The 21,190-nt window shown below is 41.8% G+C and overlaps 1 protein-coding gene across 2 annotated transcripts in view; it reads left to right on the top strand.

Moving 5' to 3' along the window:
• Positions 1-21,190, top strand: part of GRIK4 (glutamate ionotropic receptor kainate type subunit 4) — a 102,934-nt gene that overhangs the window by 69,508 nt on the left and 12,236 nt on the right. The window contains exons 6-12 of one of the 2 annotated variants that reach the window (XM_018567595.1): positions 576-754; positions 2,396-2,449; positions 4,013-4,159; positions 9,307-9,459; positions 12,284-12,388; positions 16,926-17,033; positions 17,377-17,580. In XM_018567595.1, coding sequence (XP_018423097.1) covers positions 576-754; positions 2,396-2,449; positions 4,013-4,159; positions 9,307-9,459; positions 12,284-12,388; positions 16,926-17,033; positions 17,377-17,580 — 950 coding nt within the window. Of the gene's footprint in view, positions 1-575; positions 755-2,395; positions 2,450-3,997; positions 4,160-9,306; positions 9,460-12,283; positions 12,389-16,925; positions 17,034-17,376; positions 17,581-21,190 lie in introns of both variants that reach the window. The other variant, XM_018567594.1, reaches the window with a different exon arrangement.

Genomic DNA, 21,190 nt, shown 5'->3' with positions numbered 1-21,190 from the left:
ATATATACTTACATAATTACTGTTATTAATAGATTGATACATAGATGTATTACTAAAAATTGATTATGTATCTGTAAATAGATTTATGCCTTATCTTCACTGGGGAAGCGCATCAGCGAAACGCGTTGGTAGTACATGAATTATTGCCATTATGGAAAAGATGAATACATGTTAAGATGGAAACATCATACTTAATAAATTAAGCACATGAATAACTGTAATTATATATGTGGCAATAAGGCAGAACTATGATTATGATCAACATTTTATGTTTTTAATGGAATCTATGGATTTTTTATGTAGCTGTTAATACATGTTGTACAGTTTCTCAAAAATGTAAGTCTGATGCCTCCTAAAACCCTAGTCACGCATTGATGTGATTTTGTTGTATTAGTATATAGGGGTGAGGTCTCAGACCACCTGGAGATTATGAACTTGGGTAGTACTCTATTGTGCTCATATTTCTGCACTTTGCACATCCTCAATGATGATCGCTGCATCACTTTCATGCATTCCCCTTGTTGTATGACTTTTCTGCATTGTCCATTTTGAAAGTTATCTTTGTGTCTTCTTAGGTCTCCTGAACCTGGAAAAGCTTCTGCGTCAGTTTCTGATCTCCAAAGACTGTCTTTCAGTCAGGATGCTTGATGACAGTTGGGACCCGACGCCACTTTTAAAAGAAATACGCGATGACAAGACCAGTACGATCATTATTCATGCTAATGCATCAATGTCCCACACAATTCTAATGAAGGTGTGCACCTAAAACCTTTTTATTTCACAGAATGTCTCAATTTACACTGAGCTGTGCTTTAGATTTGTCCATCCACCTATCCATCCATCTGTTGGCATGAAAACATCAACCGATACACATTGTTGAAAAAATAAATTCCTCTTCAGGACAGTTTAATAAATAAGACTGCTACCTATACCTCTCCCCTGCATCACACACAGGCCTTGTACAATAACCAGACTATTGCTAAAATGGGACTGGGGTGGACTAGTGCAGTGCGCCAGGGCCTGGATGAAAATAACACAAGTAGATTGTGTCCCTGTGTGCATCTCAAGCCTAATTTTGATAGAAGCATCAGCTCATTCATGTGTCATATGACCGTCAACACACTCCTGTTTATGTTAACTTCAGCAAAAAATTGGGACCACAATATAGTTGAGAAGATCTGCTGGCTTTCAGTGCTTGGGTCCCCAGTTCGAATCCCAACCAGAACGCTATCTGAATGGAGTTTGCATGTCCTCCCTGTACTTGTGTGTATTTTCTGCAGGTACTCCAGCTTCCTCCCACACTTCAAAGACATACTGGTAGGTTAATTGGCTCCTGTCTAAATTGCCTTAGTGTGTGTGTACGCTTGTGATATAGGGACCATAGATTGTAAGCTCCTGGAGGGCAGGGACCGATGTCAGCACTTCAATATGTGAAATGCTGTGTAAATTGATGGTGCTATATAAATAACTGTAATAAATGTAGCATGATGATGCTATTTTGGGTGTGAGCACAGTAGTACCCACTGACTCACGGTAATTTTAAATCAAAGTAGACATGGACTACAAATTACTATTTTTGTCTGGTTTAGAAAATGTATGAAACTGCATTAGCAGTATGTCCAGCTGCAGAAATAGACAAAATTGATAATAGTATAAAAATGGGTATTAGAATATTTTTACCATTGAAAACGATGAAAAAGTTTTTTTGTTTTGGCTGGCGGTTTTATTTTAGCCAAAAATATACAGTGTAAACTATGCCATTTGTATTCCCATTCAGATTTACAACGTCACAGTCAGTAGAGATTCACTTTCTCCATGTCACTGGCAAAAAACAATTGCCCTACTGTTGCCCTACAATTGCGTAATGCAGTCTCTGTAAAGACATTGGGGTCTATTCACCAAGCTGCCGAGGGCAGCCGAGTGAATGACCGATCTGAAGTGAAGTGAGCCGAACACTGTTCGGCTATTCACTTCAGGCTGGTACGGCTGATTTCAGCCGTACATCGGCTGATTTTTTTTTGCGCCCCACCCGAAGTGCAGAAGGAGTTCGAGTCGGCCGATCCAACATCTGGATCGGCTGAGCCGAACCTCGGGCAGACTTCTCACTGCTGTTCGGGCTATTCTTAAAAATGCCGAACAGCAGTGAGTGAATAGCCGAAGCGGCTATTCGGCTCGGCTGTTCTGAGGGACCGAGCAGAACAGAAAATGAGTGAATAAAGTTAAAAAAAAGTAAATAGAAAGCGATTGTGCAGAGCTAGCAGTGACAGCTAGCTCCGCCCAATAGTTTTCTATTGTCCGGCGGCTCTGCTGCTGTAAAAAGAAAAAACTCTCCTGGGCGCTCTGGGAACCTCCCGCTCCCGGCTTATATGTATCTTTTTGCTTCCTTTTTTTACAGGCTGCAGAGCTGGGAATGGTGTCGGCTTATTACACATATATCTTTACAAATTTGGTGAGAATTTTCTTTTTTTTTATTTAACAGCACAATCAGAAGGCTAAACCCTTTTCTTCTATCTTCTGTAGTTCTATATACCACTTAAACCTACAATAATATAATTAAGGGTGAATAAATTATGGAACAACTGTAAAACGTAATTACTACAAATTGATAAAAGTTGAAGCATTTATAGAGTTGGACTTTTTCACACTTTAAATAAAATATTGATTGAAAGTGAGAGCAGTTTTAAAACTGCAAATTGTAAAAGCACTTATTGCACAAATTTACATACTAATGAAAGTTTAATAGTAATCTGACTTTGCGCCATAGCAATATAGTTGGCTCTGACCTCTCCTGCCTCACATGTGCTGGTGCCAAGTACTTTCAATAGTTGAAAAGAATGCAAAGTGTAATCTATCTGTAGCTGATGTGAATGATGCAGTATTCTCTGTAAATTAGATAGATAGATAGATAGATAGATAGATAGATAGATAGATAGATAGATAGATAGATAGATAGATAGATAGACTGGGCATTTTTTTCTGCCACAACATTTTTATTAAGAATTTAAACATAACAGTTATAGAACATTTTTCACCAGAAAGGACAATTAGCTGATGCAGCAGCCAAAATGTAAAAAAACAACAAGGCTATACAAGACAGGATCAAAGTGAATAAGAAAAAATGCTAGTTGTTACAGTTGCAGACAATAAGAGAAGAAGGTAGGAACTTGAAGCGAGGCCTGGGGGACTCGTCTCCAGTCCTCTTATCGCGATGGATAATTTCATTATCAATAAAGAAGGCCCAAGCTGATGAATTGGACATGTTTCCACATCTGCTGTTTAAGCCTTTAGTAGGGTTTAATGCAGATGTGTGTTTCTATAGTGATTGTGAAATTGATATAATTCATATTTGTTTAATTTAATAAACAAAAACTCATGTTATAAAAAAATAACAGGTCAAGGACCATACAGAAAATCTCTGTGGAATTATGAGTGATCTTCTACTAAGGTTTTGTTCCAAGGCCCTGTGGCCACTTTAGGTTTTCATACAATAATATCTTTGTGACTTGTAAACCAGTATTTCTAACGTTATTCTGTCTTAACCAGAATATGCCACGCAGGTTCCCTTCATCAGGCTCAGTATTGATCATAGATAAAAGAAGTTTGTTTTGACACATATCTTCAGTGTGCTGGTGGCATCTTCTTTCTACATTGATCTGAACGAGGCCATTCGCAGTCATTTCGGCACCCAACCAAAGGGGTTCTCCGTTAAGGAGTGCACGGGATGCTGTTTGAATCCTAATGAACCAATCACAATGTCATAATGTATCATTATTGTTATTAAATTGACCCATGTGAGCTTAACATAAGCGCTGTATATTTTGTTTTACTGATAACACATTGAAAATCACATTTGATTAATATTTAGGATAATAAATACTTGCTTATGCAAGTACTTCTCCACAAATAGATTCTAAACATTGAACATAGTAAAAATGTTTTTTCTTGCTGGTAATGCATTGCTAAATTGGTAATTAACCCTGACATATTCTTCAATCAGGAATTTTCTCTGCAGAGGTTTGACAGCCCATTGGATGAACGGGTGAACATCTTGAGTTTTTCTATGTTTAATCAGTCACATAGCTACTTTCAGGAATTCTCACATATACTCCAGCAGTCCTGGGAAGAGAACTGTGATCATTCACCTTTTACGGGTCCTGCAGTAAGTAACATCTAGCTTAGAATAAGACACTGTTTACTGGCGTCTAACAATGCAGATCATGAGACTTATAAGACATCAGTTTTTATCCAGTTCCACACCATCCCCAAGTACTATGGTAGAATATATTTTTTTCTTGTTTTACATTGAATTGTATATGTAGCCATTAAGATGCCTTTACTTTATTTTAGGTTAATATATATATAAAATGTTTGCTTGTTGAACAAAAACAAGCTCGGCACTGAAGTGGGTTCTGTTTGTTCAGCGAGGGTTGGTGTGCCCCGTGTCCACCCTGTTTTCCTTGGAAAAAATTACATTGAATGCTGATTTGTACACTCTTGGGCTCTTCCCAGGTGACCTGGGGCATTAAGTCCCTGTGTCGTGTAATTTTTGTGGAAACTGGAAAAGACCAGCCTATGGACTCTGAAGTCTTGTCTTGGGAGAACGAGATCCCGTCCAGCGATTGTGCCTGTGTTGATAGAGTATTTTGTGAGTCCCAAGATTAGATCTTTGCCCGCTTGTAACTGAGAAAACCCTGAAATGACTAAAAGTCTAACTGCCAGCCCTGACCCTATGGGAAGCAGCTGGTGGTATGAACTTTGAAGTATTAGGAGCATGTGTTCAGCAGGTGCTTGAGGGTCCATCAGCTCAAGTGTCCTCACAACATGTAAATTTATAGTCCTGAAACAATTTTAAGAAATTGGAAAATTTATTTTCCTACAGGGTTATTCACTCAGCTGCCAAAGGCAGCATAGGGGCTGTACGGCGGTGAGTGAATAGCCGAATGCCGCCGAGCGGTACCAAGCGGAATATCAAAACAGTTAAATGAACAGGAAAAAAAAATAGTTGACAAAATATTTTAAAAAATGTAAACAAATAGTACAATTTAAAAAAAAAAACTGTTTCCTATTGGCCGACACTTTCATTGGCCGACACCTTCATATTCATTGGCCGACACCAGGTCCCGGCCAATGAATAACAACTGGGTGGAGCCGGACGTGACACAGTTGTTATTGTTTAATGCCAGATCAGCCTCCCCAGGTCATTTGGAGACACTGATCTGTCATTACAACTGGGCGTGAGATCACAGCTGGCTCCGCCCAGCTGTCATTTGTGGGGCGGACAGCTGGCCCTTTGGCAGGCCATTCTCCCCACTTCGGCTGTCATTTCAGCCCAGTCGAGCCGTAGCTCGGCCGCCTTCGGCTGCTGTATGGGCTATTGTGAATAGCCTGTACAGCAGCCCTTCGGTTCATCTGAACCGAAAGGATCAGAGGAACCGAAAAGAGCCAAAAGATCAGCTGCAGCTACGGCTGGATTCTTCGGCTCTTTAGTGAATAACCCCCTCAGACTTGAAAATTCCTATAAAATGTAAATAAATAAAAGCCTATCCTTCACACTAATTCCTGTTGTCAGACAATACACATTAGTTAAACGTGAACATTTATCATGGAAATACTTAAAAGGATAAAGCTTTCCTACCATTATTTTGGTTTTTATGCTGTATCATCTGTACCATGGTTGTTTGCTTTTCTGGGAACACCCATCTCTGAGCCTGTGATTCTGCAAGGCAGAAATTTTCAGTTTTGCTCTTTAAAGTCTCTGTGCAGTTAAATTATGCAGACTTCTGACGCAGTGTAATTATCAGGAGTGATCTTTGAGAAATCAATTATTCATGTTATACCCCCACGGCAGTTGTACAAAAGTTTGGTACTTTGCAAAAGGTATAGGAGTATTTTAGAGTTTTACATGCAAGGACAATATGTTCTTCGGCGCTTGCTTAAAAATGAAAGAAGGCATTTATTGTTTTACAAAAAAAATATACAGCCCAAAAAATCAGTATAAATATGTACAAACGTAAACTCCTATGTAGTGTGGCTTAATAACAACATGGCGACAGGGGTAGTGCTTTTCCCTTCCTTGTGGAATTCCATGCACTAAAATTACTGAGTATTATATCACCATGTGTGGGTGTTATCTAGGGTGATCTGAAAATGCAGTCTGCCTAGTAATGCCCACTTCTCCAGACTGACATAAATGCATCATGCCATTTTGATATTAGCAGAACTCCTCCCAAGAGACAGCCCACCGCTTGCATCAGTGCTGTGGGCTTTTTAGTGGAGTACTGAGGCAGGGTGCAGTGATGTTTTCAGGAAGCTATCTAAAGTACCCTGCCTGCCCCTGCCACCAGCCATGATCAGACCTGGATTGCAGAGAATCACAAAGACCCAGTGATGATGTCACAGTATCTATTTCCTGGTGCTTAGTGGCAGTGGGTTTAGAATAGGGTTGCCACCTTTTCTTCAAGTGAAACCCGAATACTCTAGCGCCACTAAAAAATGTTTGGGGAGAATAGTTGAGAGTGAGGAGAGGCAGCTAGGGGATGGAGTAATGAGACCAGCTATAGAGAACTGCAAATCCCAGCAATATATTATCCAGCAATACAAAATAATGTGAAACTACATACTCTGTGCTGTTCTGAGTTGGCGTCCTGATGTCTTCAGGTGGCCTGGTGATTTGTGCCGGCTGTGTAACTCTCGGGTGGGCTGTGCGACACTCGGGTGTCAGGGAGTCGGTGTTGTGTTGAATTATGTTCCCCTGTAAATCTTGGTTCCCCCTGCCGCTTGGCTATTTCTGTAACCCCACCTCTTGTACTGACTCCAAGCTATAGAGGACTATAAATCCCAGCAATATATTATACAGCAATGCAGAATACCACCAGCTATGGAGGACTACAAATCCCAGCAAAACATAGAGCAATGCATGTTGTATTTTTCTTGAACGCATTTCACTGGTCATCCGAAAGCTGATCACATGACCAGTGAAACGTCTTCCAGAAAAATACAGCAAGTCCAGTTGGCTTTTACAGATATCCCATGACCTGGATGAATGAACCTTCACAGACATAGAGCAGTGCAGAATAATAGTATATGAATTGGCTACATACTCTGAGCTGCCGCTCTACTCCGGGGTTCTGGCCTGATGTCTTCGTCAGAGGGTGTCAGGAGTGTGCGGGGGTCTTAGTAAGGGGAGGTGTGCGGGTGGCAGAAGTGATGTAAGCAGTCATCGCCTGGCTCCCCAGATGGCTGCTGCGAGGTATCCTGCGACGCTGGACCTAAGACACCAGAGTTGAAAAATGTAAGTGGCTGCATCAGTTTTAAGTATCGGGACAGAGCTCAGTTAAAACACAGAGTACATTGGTCATCGGTGTAACACAGAGTGCGGAGGCCAGTAAAGTGATGCAGAGAGCGGAGGCCAGTCAAGTGGCGCAGAGGCCAGTCAGGTGAAGCAGAGGCCAGTCAGGTGACGCAGAGGTCAGTAAGGTGACGCAGAGGTCAGTAAGGTGACGCAGAGCGTGGAGGCCAGTAAGATGACACAGGGCGCAGAGGCCAGTAAGGTGACCCAGTGCTGAGGCCAGTAAGATGACGCAGGGCGAGGAGGCCAGTAAGGTGACGCAGGGCGCGGAGGCCAGTAAGGTGACGCAGGGCGCAGAGGCCAGTAAGGTGACGCAGAGCGTGGAGGTCAGTAAGGTGAGGCAGTGCGGAGGTCAGTAAGGTGAGGCAGTGCGGAGGTCAGTAAGGTGAGGCAGTGCGGAGGTCAGTAAGGTGGCGCAGAGCAGAGGTCAGTAAAGTGACAAAGTGCAAGGTCAGTAAAGTGACGCAGTGCGGAGGTCAGTAATGTGGCGCAGTGCGGAGGTCAGTAAGGTGAGGCAGTGCGGAAGTCAGTAAGGTGAGTCAATGCGGAGGTCAGTAAGGTGAGGCAGTGCGGAGGTCAGTAAGGTGAGGCAGTGCGGAGGTCAGTAAGGTGGCGCAGTGCGGAAGTCAGTAAGGTGGCGCAGTGCGGTCAGCGCTGTAAGATAGAAAAGGGACTTACAATGCTGATTTGCTGATGTCCTCATGCCCTCTTCTTCCTCTCCAGGTGGTGGCAGGGGGAGGGGGAGCATCGATATTTCCACCATGTAAATCCCCAAGCAGCCTTCTCTGCAGGTACTGCCCCACTCTCCTAAGATTCACAGGCAGCCAATGGCGGTGCTGCACTCTCCCTCCCAGCCAATAGCAGCTGAGGAGGGAGGAAAAAGACACATGTGACCGCTGAGGAGGCAGAGGAGCCCGTAAGTGAATCGGGCAGGGACAAATGTTTTTTTCTTCTTAACCCTTGCAGCGGCATAGCTGACAAGGGAGAGCAGCAGCAGCAGCTGCTTTCTAAAGGGGATCAGAAGAAGGGAGGAAGTTCCGGCGGGGCGGCTGCTCGAGAATAGATCGGCTTGACAAGGACCTCGGCAGCCGCACCTGTCAGAAAATGTAAAGTGCCGGTGTCGGCATGGCCATGGAGTGTGTTGTGTCCGGGTGCCCACTGGCGGGGCACCCGGACACAACACACCAAAACCGGACTGTCCGGGTGAAAACCGGACGGGTGGCAACCCTAGTTTAGAATCATAGTGAAAAGACAATTTCTCTTTTAGTAAGAAATGAATTGGTCCACCCTCATTGTTTAATTCCTCCAGGCTGAAGTGTTTCTCAGCGCTGGCCACTCCAGTGCATTGAACCCTCATAGACTTATATAGAACAATACTTGAAGACAAGAGACACTCGAAGTATGGCCACATTCAAGCCTAGAAGGGCTAGCTGTGCAGGTGTGGCTAGTACCAAGAAGGCTGTTGCCTGGAGGTTGTAAATAGCAGAGGTGACTGACATGCTGAGGTTAAGTAAAAAGCTGGGTGGGTGATTCTAGGTTAGTTTATGCTAGGGGGCTAGTGAAGGTGGACTAGTGTATTTCTACTAAAACTGGGCTTGTCCTTTAAGTTCTTATCAAATGCTTAAAGAGAAAAGTTCTAATTGAACTAGATATGTAGGAGTTGCCATTCCCAGCTTGTTTTATATGGTGCAAGATCTGAGTCATTCATCCTTTAAGTAAGTCAGTAAGTCATTGGGCCAGAACAATTGCAGTGCAAGAGCCATGACGTCTCTACTTGTATGTTTGCTCCCGATACATGAGTTATTAGGCAATAATGTAGAATAAGGAAGAAAACTCTGGAGCTTAAAGCTTTAAAAATTCAGCAATGGCTGCTCATATTTCTGATATGACAATGGCCCTTTAAGAGTGTTCTCTACCTTTCATTCACAAATGTACAAATGTTCTTTCTTTTTCTCTAGCTCTCTTCTGCGTTACTCTTTGATGCTGTTTATGTTGTTGTGAGTGCGGTGCAGGAACTGAACCGAAGTCAGGAAATTGGTGTCAAACCACTGTCATGTGGGTCTGCACAAATATGGCAACATGGCACTAGCCTTATGAACTACCTGAGAATGGTGAGTAAGGATGAGAGATTTTCATTCCTCAAATATATTCTGTAAGTTAAAAGTAAGGAGCAATATTTGGGGAAAAAGCAGAATATCTGATTAGGTCTCAATATTTTCATATATAAGAAGCTTCTATTGTACAAGTATATGATCTGTTATTCAAAAACTTTGAGACTACTATCATCTAATGCTGTAGTTCTCAACTGGTGGTTCGCAAGTCCATGTTCAGCGGGTTGCCGCATGTTTTCCACTGCACTATGCTGCCTGGTGCCGGGTGTCTGCTTGCGGTGGGGTGGGCAGGGGGTATGGCTGCGAGGGAACTCCGTCCATACGTGCATTGCTTACAGCTCCCTCATGTGACTTGGGTGACATCACATTCTGGCTCCCAGTACGTCTACAGGGAGTGCAAGGGAGTTGTACAAGCACTGCACGTATGGATGGAGCTTCGTCACAGCCCAGCACCCCACACTGGGCTGAACATTTTTTGGGAGTGTGTATGTGTGTGTCTGTGAGTGTGTGAGATTGTGTCTGTGGTTGTGTGTGTCTGTCAGTGTTTTAATCGCAAACTACCACACAACCACACTGTTCTTTCTGGTGCGGGAGGTGCATTGCATTGCCATTGATTTGAATGGCACCTCGAACACATCTTCCGCCCACAGTTTGATGGCTTGCACTGGAATATGTGGTACCGCAATGCCGTGTGTTCCAGTGTGGTGCGACTTGGGTCACGACTTAATGACCAAGGACAAATGTGGGTCCTGTGGTTATACAGGTGGAGAACCACTGATCTAATGTATGCCTTATAAACAGCTTTATATATAGGAAGAAAAACACTTCCTGAGTGTTAAAAACATGGTTCACCAATGCCCCAAATGTAAACTGGCGGCTGCACCTCTCTACCACTGTCTTTGGTTGTGTCCCGCCATCAAAGGATATTGGACCCAAGTCTTGGATTTGGTGTCCTCTGTAGTAGGGCAGAAAATACAGTTGGATCCCCTATTGCTGCTGTTTAACTATTGGGATGATCAGGCAACATCCTCTGTCTCAATGGGTAGATACAGTAAGCAATGGGTCGGCACCGCCTTCTTGGCCGCCAAGAGAAGCATTATGAGAGAGTGGCTTTCACCACACCCCCCCACTGCACAGGTTGAGGGACGACCTAGTAAAGCTATTTCATCTAGACAAACTATATGCGGAACTACATCTGGAAGAGAATAACATAATAAATACCTTTTTCAAGCGGTGGCTCCCATTCATTGAAATTGCCTTCCTGCTTTCAACCCAGAAAGCTATCTTATCTCCCTTTCAATTTACTACATACTGTCTAATACAAAACATAAGAAATTTGTGTTGAATTACTGGGAACTAGGAGAGTTTTCTCATCTTGGTAGTTACTCTCCATAGTAGTTTTTACTTATACTATTGACCCACATGTGGTCTGTGGAAGGAGGGGGCGGACTCTAGATCTATCGTTCTAGAGGAGATCACAAGGGTGTGGAGGCCTACCTCATTTCACCGAAGGGATTGCCCCAGTGTTACCTGATTTACCTGATTTAACCTGGTCATATAATAGCCCAGATTGATTGATTCCGGGGTGCTTTACCCACGGATATCTTAGGCACCGCCACAATCTCGACATGTATGGGATTTATTTCTGTTTTTGTTTTTGTGCTTGTATTTGCTTTTGTTTATGCTGTTATGCTTATTCTGTACACTACATTTATTTCAACGATCTAGTCAGCATTAGAAGTGATTTCATGTGATCTGTATACTATGACAAGACACTATGTAATGTGTATTCTCACACTCTGATGTTGTCATGCATTGTATTAGTGATACTTCGTATGGAAATGCAATAAAAAATGTTTGGGAAAAAAAAAAAACATGGGTCAAAGACAACTACCAGCATGCTGACATTTTTTGTCACTACAATCATTCATGCAAAGGGCACTTGGCTAAGTCAATGATCTGTTAGCTTAGCCCCCTTCCCCCAACCTTGCCTCCTGGCACTTTGGTTTGAGTCTGGTTTCCTCTGTGTAGTTTCCACATATCTGGTAACACTAGCACTGCATGATGCCAGCATGAGGTATCCTGGCATGGATGCTGTAGGTAAAGGAGAGGAGCAGTAGAGGAGGGCACTTGAGGTGTTTGAGAGAAGCACTTTGGTGAAGGAAAATAAGAAGAGCACTACCAGATATCATGCTGTGGGGGACAGGCATCGGGCATGGTGGGAAGCTGATCAGGATTTTATCATGTTTCACCTCAAGTGCACATGGCACACTTTTGCAACACTAACCCACCACTCTCATCTTCTGTCACTGCTTTGGTTGTGATGTCACTTCCTCAGTCTGACAAGAAGCACCAAAGCAATGACAGTAGATGAGAGCAGGTTGTTGGTTGCCCAACAGAGTTTTTCTGAACAGACGTGGGGGCATATTAAACATTGAAAAAGCATTTGAATTACTGATGGGAGGCCCACTCTGCCGCTGGTGGTAGCCAAAGAGCAATTTACCTTTTTGCTTCTCCTTTAATCTGGCCCTGGCAGGTAAGAATGTTCAATGATGTCTGTTGAAGTCCTTGAAATGTATGTTCTAAAAGCTTCCACCTGTTGGTTCCTATTTTATGATCACAACTGCTGGAAGTCAGTGTCTGGAGAAGCACACAATCAGCTTATAATGTTACAATGTATACAAGCTAATTATAAAAGGCAGCAGTTATTTCATATATATACTGTTTATTTTTAATGCACAATATTGGTTATTATAGCTCATATTTGTACATGGAAGCATTGGAGTTGCCTGTGGCTTTCTGTGATTGGCTTTCTCTTGCACAGGTAGAGTTGGAAGGTCTTACCGGACATGTGGAATTCAATAGCAAAGGTCAAAGGTCTAGCTATGATATCAAGATTCTACAGTATACCAGGATAGGATTTCAGGAGGTACCAAATATTATCATATTACTGCTTTTGCTCATTTACCTATGAACTACTTTTACAATTCTGACATGCAGATCCAGATTAAATTGTTCCGACTAGATTAGTTGATTGTTGAGACTGCATTGTATGATAACCATATACATTTATGTGGAGTTGTGGCAAGTCTACATTGAGAATCCTTACTGCTTTACATTTGAGCATGTATCATTCTGGTTGAGTAGTTAACCATGCGTAATACTGATGGAAAAGAACTGCAGGTAAAATGTAAATCTGCATCCTCTGCAGAAAACGTCCCATGTATAGACATTGTTTTCATTAGGGATGCACAGATACTTTTCGAGTACCAGTGCAGATACTTGGCATTTTCATGAGAACTACCAGGGTTGCAGCGGTTGCAGCAGGGGCCTGGCTCTGGCACTCCACCACTGTCCTGAAATCATTAGTCTGTATTGTTTTAGAAAAACTGTCACATGACAATAAACAAAAATGTATCAGTACTCATACTTGTAAGTACTCGGCAAGTACCAGTACTCGTACTCGCAAAACTGGTATCTGTGCATCCCTTTATTTATATTTATAAAAACAAAATCATATATTATAACAGAGATGTACAAATCCCAGGAGCTCCGTGTGCTCCTTACAAATGACAGCTGCCTCCTAACTTTTTAATTTTTCTCTAGTCTAGTCTTAGAGCTCAAAAGTATCGGTACATGTACTCGTACTTGTACCGAGTACTGTACTTGGTATCTGTACAACCCTAGTTTTCATTATTAAATATAGCATAATTGTTAGGTATGTGAGAGGTAACCTTTTTGTGCAGTTACTTTTTAGTATGGTTGACTTAACTTTATGACTCATGCTGTTATACACTAATGAGACACATTAGCCCAAATTCACAGTGAGAAACTGAGAAGTGTGTCCTGGTGTGTTTTATAAATTGCTACAGGAATGTAGAAGTGTTGGCAGTGCTGAAAAAAAGCTGTGTTCACTATATGTACTTTGCTTACGCTGGATGTGATGGTTGAACGTAAAAGCACCCCCTTAAGGTGCCAAAAACCTGTCATCCATTCCGAATATTTAAAACTAAAAGTGCTGCATAACATCAAGCGGTGTTACCTCTCTGAGACTGCTTTCAGATTATTTAGAAAGTATTTGAATCAAACTTGAATCAAATCCTAAAAATTAGCATTTTATAATCAGTCTTACTTATAAGCTTTTTGTTTGTCAGCTAGTCCTCAAATTTGGACCTAACTACTAACCCCTGGCACTGAACTTTCTCCACCCATGGCCCCCTGTCTAGTGAGAGTGCCCTTATTGGACAGCAAGGCACACCCATTGGTCAGCAGGTTGATACGTGGGTGGGGCTGGAGAGCGAAGAAGTCAGGACTTCACTAGCAAACTGAAAGTGATCACAGTTAGGGCACTGAATATACTTTTCTGGACAGGTGATGTAATAGCATCTACCTGGTGGTGCCTACTCTTTGGCAAAACAGCTTGTTTTAACCTTCTGCAAACATAGGTTGAGCAGGGGGATTGGTGGTCTGCCATATGTAAGGCACACACAAGATTCCAGTGGGGGAGCGGGCCGTTTCCAGGTTGTAGTATGAAGAGCAAAGTCCCGGAATGACTCCTCAGATGGTTAAGAGACAGTGAGGGGGCACTTTTGTAGAATGGATGCTCTACAGGAAAGAAAATATTTAAAATTGCTGGAGGAGAGTGAATCTCCCTAGCACAGGTGACAAAAACCTGATAAGAGTTCAAACCCCTCACCACGCTATCCAAATCTTAAAAAAAGCATTCTTTAATTTTTTTTTTTCCTAAGAAATAAGGCCCTGGGAGTGTCTAATTACTGTTTTTGCTGGCCAAGCTCCTCTGCCACTCCCCTCCTTGCATAGACTTTTATGTAACTGCCAGGGGAGGAGTGAATAGGAACACTGAGTCTGCTTGGGCTGGTGACATCACATCCAAGATGACAGCTTCAAGCAAAAGTCTCAGGGCTTCTGGATGCCTACACAAGGGAGACATTTACAGGGAAATAACATACCTAAAATATGTTAAATGCACATATGATCCTATAAGACTGTTGTTGAAATGAATGGTCTTATGATAGGGTCTCTTTAAGCTAGTGGCCAACTTAGCCAACCTTCAGAAATACAGCAACAACACAGAGATTGTTGTAGAGAATAGGGCTAAGATCAGTCCCATAAACTGTCCATTTCTACAAAGTATCATGAAAATATTGGTGGGAAAAAATAAAAAACCCTTGTGATAGGTGAAGACATTTTTGATGATTCATAAAGAAAGTTGCTATGTCAGTGGTACAGATTGCGAGTGTAATACAAACCATGTAGCAAAGAGTGCTGAGCGCTGTCAGCATGCATAGACCTCTTAAAGTGACATTAAACAAGGGCATTAAATCTTACAAATGCATTCAAGTACCTTAACCATTAACAAAAATGTATCTTATTTGTGTATCACTTGGCTGTAGATCCTCAAATCATCTCTGAATTAGTGCTGACACTGTCCTTCTTTCTGTAGGGTGGCTACTTTTGTTCCCCATGATCCCTGTGTGTATTGTAAAGTAGTCACCGCTCCAAGTTTGCTCCCTTGATGGGCAACAATCCTGTTTTGTTTATTAATTTGTATTGAGATTGTAGTCTATCAAGGGAGCGAGTTTGGAGTGGTGACTACTTTACAACACACACAAGGACCATGGGGAACAAAAGTAGCCACCCTCCAGAAGGAAGGAGAGTGTCACCATGATATCATAGATGATTTGAGGACCTACAGCCGAGTGATCCACATTTTTGTAACTAGCTAAGGTACTTGAATAAGTTTTTAAGATTTAACTCCTGAGTTTAGTGTCACTTTAAAAAAGATATGCAAGCATATAAGAACATGTGTGTGCTATAACTATATCCAGGAGCCAACCAACCTCCCCATGTGACATAACGGTTTAGTCTAATATTAAGTTAGCATACCAACCACAGTTCTAATGCAAAAATGTTATATATCCAATAAATAAAATGAAGACTCACATAATATAATAAGTAATGTTCACAAATTACAATGGCATACAGTGCAAAATGGAAGCCGTACATACCTAGAGGGGAATTTATCAAAACTGGAGCAGACAAAATCTAGAGCAGCTGTGCATGGAAACCAATCAGCTTCTCTTTTTCATTTTCAACTACAAACTGATGAGAGAAGCGGATTGATTGCCATGCACGGCTGCTCCAGATTTTGTCTGCTCCAGTTTTGATTAATGCTTAGTGTTTCCAGATATAACATACAGTAGTATCCAACATACAAACCAAAATATAGTGGCCACAACATGTAGAGTCAGGCAGAAAGTGTCAATAAATGTGGTTTGAAGAGCACCCAAGGGTTTGGGTTTTTTTTGGTTTTAGATACACATTTAACTATGTATCTCCTTATAAATGACAACATTTGCTAAGTATCCACTAGTAGGGTAGGCCTTACCTCAGGTTGCCCTTGTTGTTACCAGTAGTCCTTACTTATGTATAAATGTAGTCCAAATATTCTTTATGCTTTAACATAGTTAAAATACTTGTTAGAATGTTTGTTATTCATAAAATATTGGCTAAAACTCTACACTGTTATGATGAGTTTACTGTTAATAACAGAAGCATTCCCTGTGTGAGATGTACCATTTGGGATATTGCACGTATAGAAGCTCAGTTCACCTATAACAAATGGACCTAGGGCACATGCTAGGAAAAAGTCCAGCATCATTTCTCTTTATCAGACATGCTCACTACTGTATATTAATGAACAGTGTTGCTCATTTCTGGTTTTGTGGTAGTTTGGTTAGCAAAGGAGAACTATGAGGTGAGTGACTTTCACTCAGCCTCATAGTTCTAGCCGACCTGTGACAATGAAACTGTCACAGGTTGGCTCAGTAGATCGGGAAGTGAGCGAACACATACCGGCGCTCGCTCACTTCTCGATCCTGTGCCGGCAGAGAGCCGTGACGGGAGGGACTGCATTCCCCCTCCCCTGTCCGATCCTCCAGCGCTGACTGGCAGAACGGACGGGGGAGGGGGTTGGGCACAGCTGGCTCTGCCTCTAGATAGGCAGAGCCTGCTGTCACTCACGCAGCTGGGCGGATCCAGACATTATTGTCGGGATCCTTTCCGGCTGCGGCGTCTCAGTATACCGCGAGCTGTAGCTGTACTGAGCTTTGGGTGGCGGGAGGACGCTAGTTTGTGTCCTCCAATTACCCTTAGGAGAACTATGGGGAAAAGCCCTAACCCCATAGTTCTCCTTTAAGAAAAACAATGCTTAGTAATGAGACTCTACTGTATAGGATCTACATGTACATTGTTTAGGTCCAAATGTATCACTTATCATAAGCCTTTTTGAGTTGCTGCTGCGCCAGAATGTGAAGGCTCATTGGCTTGTAATATTATACTATATACTTGTAAAATATGTTTCACCGATTGAAATTTTGCTGTTTCAATTATTTCATTTGATTTTACCTTTACATTATATACTTGTACATATTTTTTCTTTTCAGATTGGACAGTGGCATGCCACTAATGGTCTGTCAATGGACAGAAGATACTTCTTCCAAAACATTTCTGACAAATTGGCTAACAAGACATTAATTATCACTACTATCCTAGTAAGTCTGATCAATTTCACTTATTAAAGTTCTTTAGGAAATAGATACATCAACATGCAGCTGGTATCTTGGACAGCATACAGATTACATTTTTGGGGATAAATACAAATTGTGAAATCAAACTACTGAAAGTTTTTCTCACATGCACTCATATGGATTTTTGTTAGAATTTAAACAATCATATAGCTAGTCTTTGTCATATGAACACATAGTAACTGCATTCATTTTAAAAATATATGTTACAACTGATATGTGAATGATTTATACTTTCATACAATAAATGGAATCGTTTTCAAATATTCTCCTGAGCAAATGGCAATAACCAAAACTAGTTATTTTGCAGGAAAACCCGTACTTGATGCTCAAACCAAACCATCTTGTTCTGGAGGGTAATGATCGCTATGACGGGTTCTGTGTCGACATGCTCAACGAACTTTCCAAGATCCTGCATTTTAACTATAATATCCGCCTTGTTGCTGATGGTCTTTATGGTGTTCCAGAGGTGAATGGAACCTGGACTGGAATGGTGGGAGAACTAATATCCAGGGTAAGGAGGATATAGAATGGAAAGGTTGCACATCATTTGTGAATGATAATTTATGAACAAATAGTGCACAAACTGAGTTTAGGTAAATCATTCCTCACTTTATGAAGGAAGAACTGAACTCTGCAATCAGTGGCTACACTGATCTCGGTTACAGTCGAGTGTCTTCTTGGATACTGAAGCAGAAATGGGAGAAGAGCATTATGTTTCAGCTTAATAGAATAGAAAAATTCATCATCATTTTTTGAAGGGCAGAGGCAAAGTAGGCAGAGGCAAAGTAGTTTGAAAAAAGCACATCTGTGTTAACATCCCACCCTATAGGCGCTTGAGTTTACTTGTGGTGTTTACAACAAGTACAGGTATATCTGTGGAAATATCTAATCATATAAACTAAGAGCTACATCTGAAAAATGAGCTGCACCATGGTGCGCAAAATGTTTAAGGTCACAGCTAATGCCAGCAGCCACCCACTTAATCTCTTAGGAGTTAATTTATAACAGAGAGCAGATATTGTTATTCGCTCTTAGTTATATTCCCTAGTTACAGCTACATACCTTTATTTACACGGCCTTTATTTTGCAGCCCATTCATAAAATACAATTTGTGGTTTGGAGCCTAGGGTACCTTACTGTGTTACCTCCTGCTTAACACAGCAGTGGTTAGAAGAGAGGATGGTCAGTCACATAACTCTCCTTCTGGCTATTTCTCTTCTGATCTTCCATTATAAATATCCCCTGTTTTTATCACCTAAAGCTCAGGCATTAAATAAAATGCTTTAAAGGAGTTTTCCCTTCATAATGCAGAAGAGGCAACATTGCTATTATACAAGATTTTATTTCACACAATTTTTTAGGTAACTTTAGCTTAACAACATATAAATTAAGGAGTGTAAAGCTAGCCATACACAGCTGGATTTTTCTCATTCAGCCCCTCGGGAATTACTCAATTCCCCCATACAATCTAAGCAGCATGGATGGAGAAATCTCCACCTGCCGGCTATTCAAACAGGTGGCACCTTGCATACCCGAACAGTGACTGCATCTGATTTAATGCAATCACTGTTCAGCTGACAATCTGCTATATGACTCAGTCGAAAGGGTCATCCACGGCTCAAATTTGTGCTGATTCAGCAGGAATCAGCCAAACGTTTAGCTGTGTGTGGCCAGTTTACGTCTTCTGACCCATAACTGTTCGGTCATGATAAATTAATCTTATCTTCAGGAAGTTTGACTGATATCCAGCTGTTGCTGAGATGGTGATGCCCTATTAACCTGATGTCAGTATTAAATAAGCCAGCAGCATGCAGATCATCATAGAGGGATTTCCACCTAGTCAGCCATTCTGCAGCATCTGATTATATCATCTGTTGCTGTTGGTGGCAGCAGCTGTTCACAAGGCATCACAAGAGCTGAACTCTTTGCTCTTGGAAGTTATAAACAGTGTGGAGCAATGTTTAATTAGTCACTAAAACGATTACACCAAGCATGGACCAGAAGTATTAAGTGGTTTGGACAGGAAGTACTTTAAAATTCTCCACTGATACAGCATTGCTTTACATTTACTACATTTATGAACTATTATAACCATTTCCTCTATCTTTAGTCACAGCTCATTTTCTGTGTTAAAAATATATTGCTTATTTATGGCGTAAAAACAATTTATTTTTTAATGCGGATCTTAGAGCTAATAAGCCATACAATTTCCCTTTTTTCTATTATTCTCTGACACCATTCAATTTATTCAGTCACCATGCAAAGTAATAATCAATATACTGAACCTATACAACAAATGAACAGTATTTTTTTTGCTGAACAGTCGTAATGGCATTTTTCTCTTCACCCAATTCACTTGTAAATAGATTAATATATTTATGCGTATATTATAAGTTAGTCTTGCTATCTGTTATACTACACTACAATTATAATATGTAACTGCAATGATGATAAAAGAGTTACAACCAATGTTTACCATTTTAGTACCTAGGGTATAATCCTACAGAAGTTCAGTTAATTCCACAGGGTGTACCTAGTATTTTTCACAATATGCAACTGGGCATTCTCCCTTGGGTGTATCCTCTGGGGTCCGCTGTCAGTTTTACAGTGAAGGTCTCGGCCTGTGTGAAAGACATTCTGACAGTATATTTTCTCTTGCTTGATCAGTGATCAGTGTACCAGGAAATTATAGAAACAATGTGATACATTTGTTACATTATAATTGGCTCTTATCTACAACAAATTGTGCCCCTGGTGACATCACTGGCTGCCAGGAGCTGGGCGGGACGCTGGCCAGAGCATCCCTGGTTGCTAAGTGCTGGGGGGAAGAAGTGTATGGCCCTTACATATCTCCCCGCTCAGCTCTTAGCAACCAGGGACACTCTGGTTGATGTGCCACCCAACTCCTGGTTGCCAGGAGCTGGGCAGGATGCTGACAAGAACATCCCTGACTGTTTAGAGTCAGGTTGGGAGATGGTTATGGGAGAGCGGTGCGGAGAGAAAACAAGTCAGCTGTCTCGGTGGGTTGGCAAACTTTTGCTGAACAATGGAGCAGCGCTCCACTTCAGGTGGCACCCAAGGCATATGCCATATGTGCCATAGCCTGGAAATGCCACTGGTACAGCAGTTATTTTTCAAAACATTTTTGCTGTTTAAACTGCATCTTAACTCCACTTCTTACTTCTAACCTTTTTTCAGTTTTGCATAGACTGGGGGAAGGTTAGAAGTTCATCCAGGTCTCCATTAGAGAGATGTCCTCTCTTTCTGTTCTTGGGACCACATTTTACCAGCAGGAAGTGAGGGAAAATCTGCAAAAGGAAAACCAGAGAACAAACAAAAGCTGACTGAGGTTCTAGGATTTCCCTACTTAATTTAAAAAAAGCATCTTTTTTTTCTGTCTGTGATGCTGTTAAAGCGATTTTCCCTCACTTCCAGTCTGAGGAATAATTTTACCAGACAGAAAGTGAAGAAATCTCTCCAATGGAGCTTCCGGATGCAGTGAAACCTGACATCTGTTCTAATTCTAAAAAAAACTATGGGGTCTATTCACTTAGCTGACGAGGGCAGCCGAGTGAATGACCGATCTGAAGTGAAGTGAGCCAAACACTGTTCGGCTATTCACTTCAGGCTGGTACGGCTGATTTCAGCCGTACATCGGCTGATTTCAGCCGTACATCGGCTGAAATCAGCCGTACATTGGCTTGCTTCGAGTGGCTTCGGGTCGGCCGAACATGCTCAGCATGTTCGGCCAACCCGAAGTGCAGAAGGAGTGCGACTCAAGCGATCCAACATCTGGATCGGCTAAGCCGAACCTCCGGCAGGCTACTCGCTGCTGTTCGGTCTATTCTTATAGATGCCGAACAGCAGTGAGTGAATAGTGACAGCTAGCTCCGCCCAACTGTTTTCTATTGTCCGGCGGCTCTGCTGCCGTCCAAAAAAAGAAAAAAAACTCTCCCGGGCGCTCCCGGGTTAAGGAGAGAAACACTGCTTTTTCGTTTTTTTTCTTTATTCTGACACGGAGCCGTGTCAGAATATAAAAAAAATAAAAAATTTGGCCATAGGAATGCATTGCTAGATTCCTATTGGCTATTTCAATTTGCAATAGCCAATAGCAAACTAGC

This window comes from Nanorana parkeri, unplaced genomic scaffold, assembly GCF_000935625.1.
Source record: "Nanorana parkeri isolate BGI_ZX_2015 unplaced genomic scaffold, ASM93562v1 scaffold1070, whole genome shotgun sequence".
NCBI lineage: Eukaryota > Metazoa > Chordata > Amphibia > Anura > Dicroglossidae > Nanorana > Nanorana parkeri.
The sequence above is the reverse complement of the archived record's forward strand: the minus strand, read 5'-3'. Positions and strand labels throughout refer to the sequence as shown.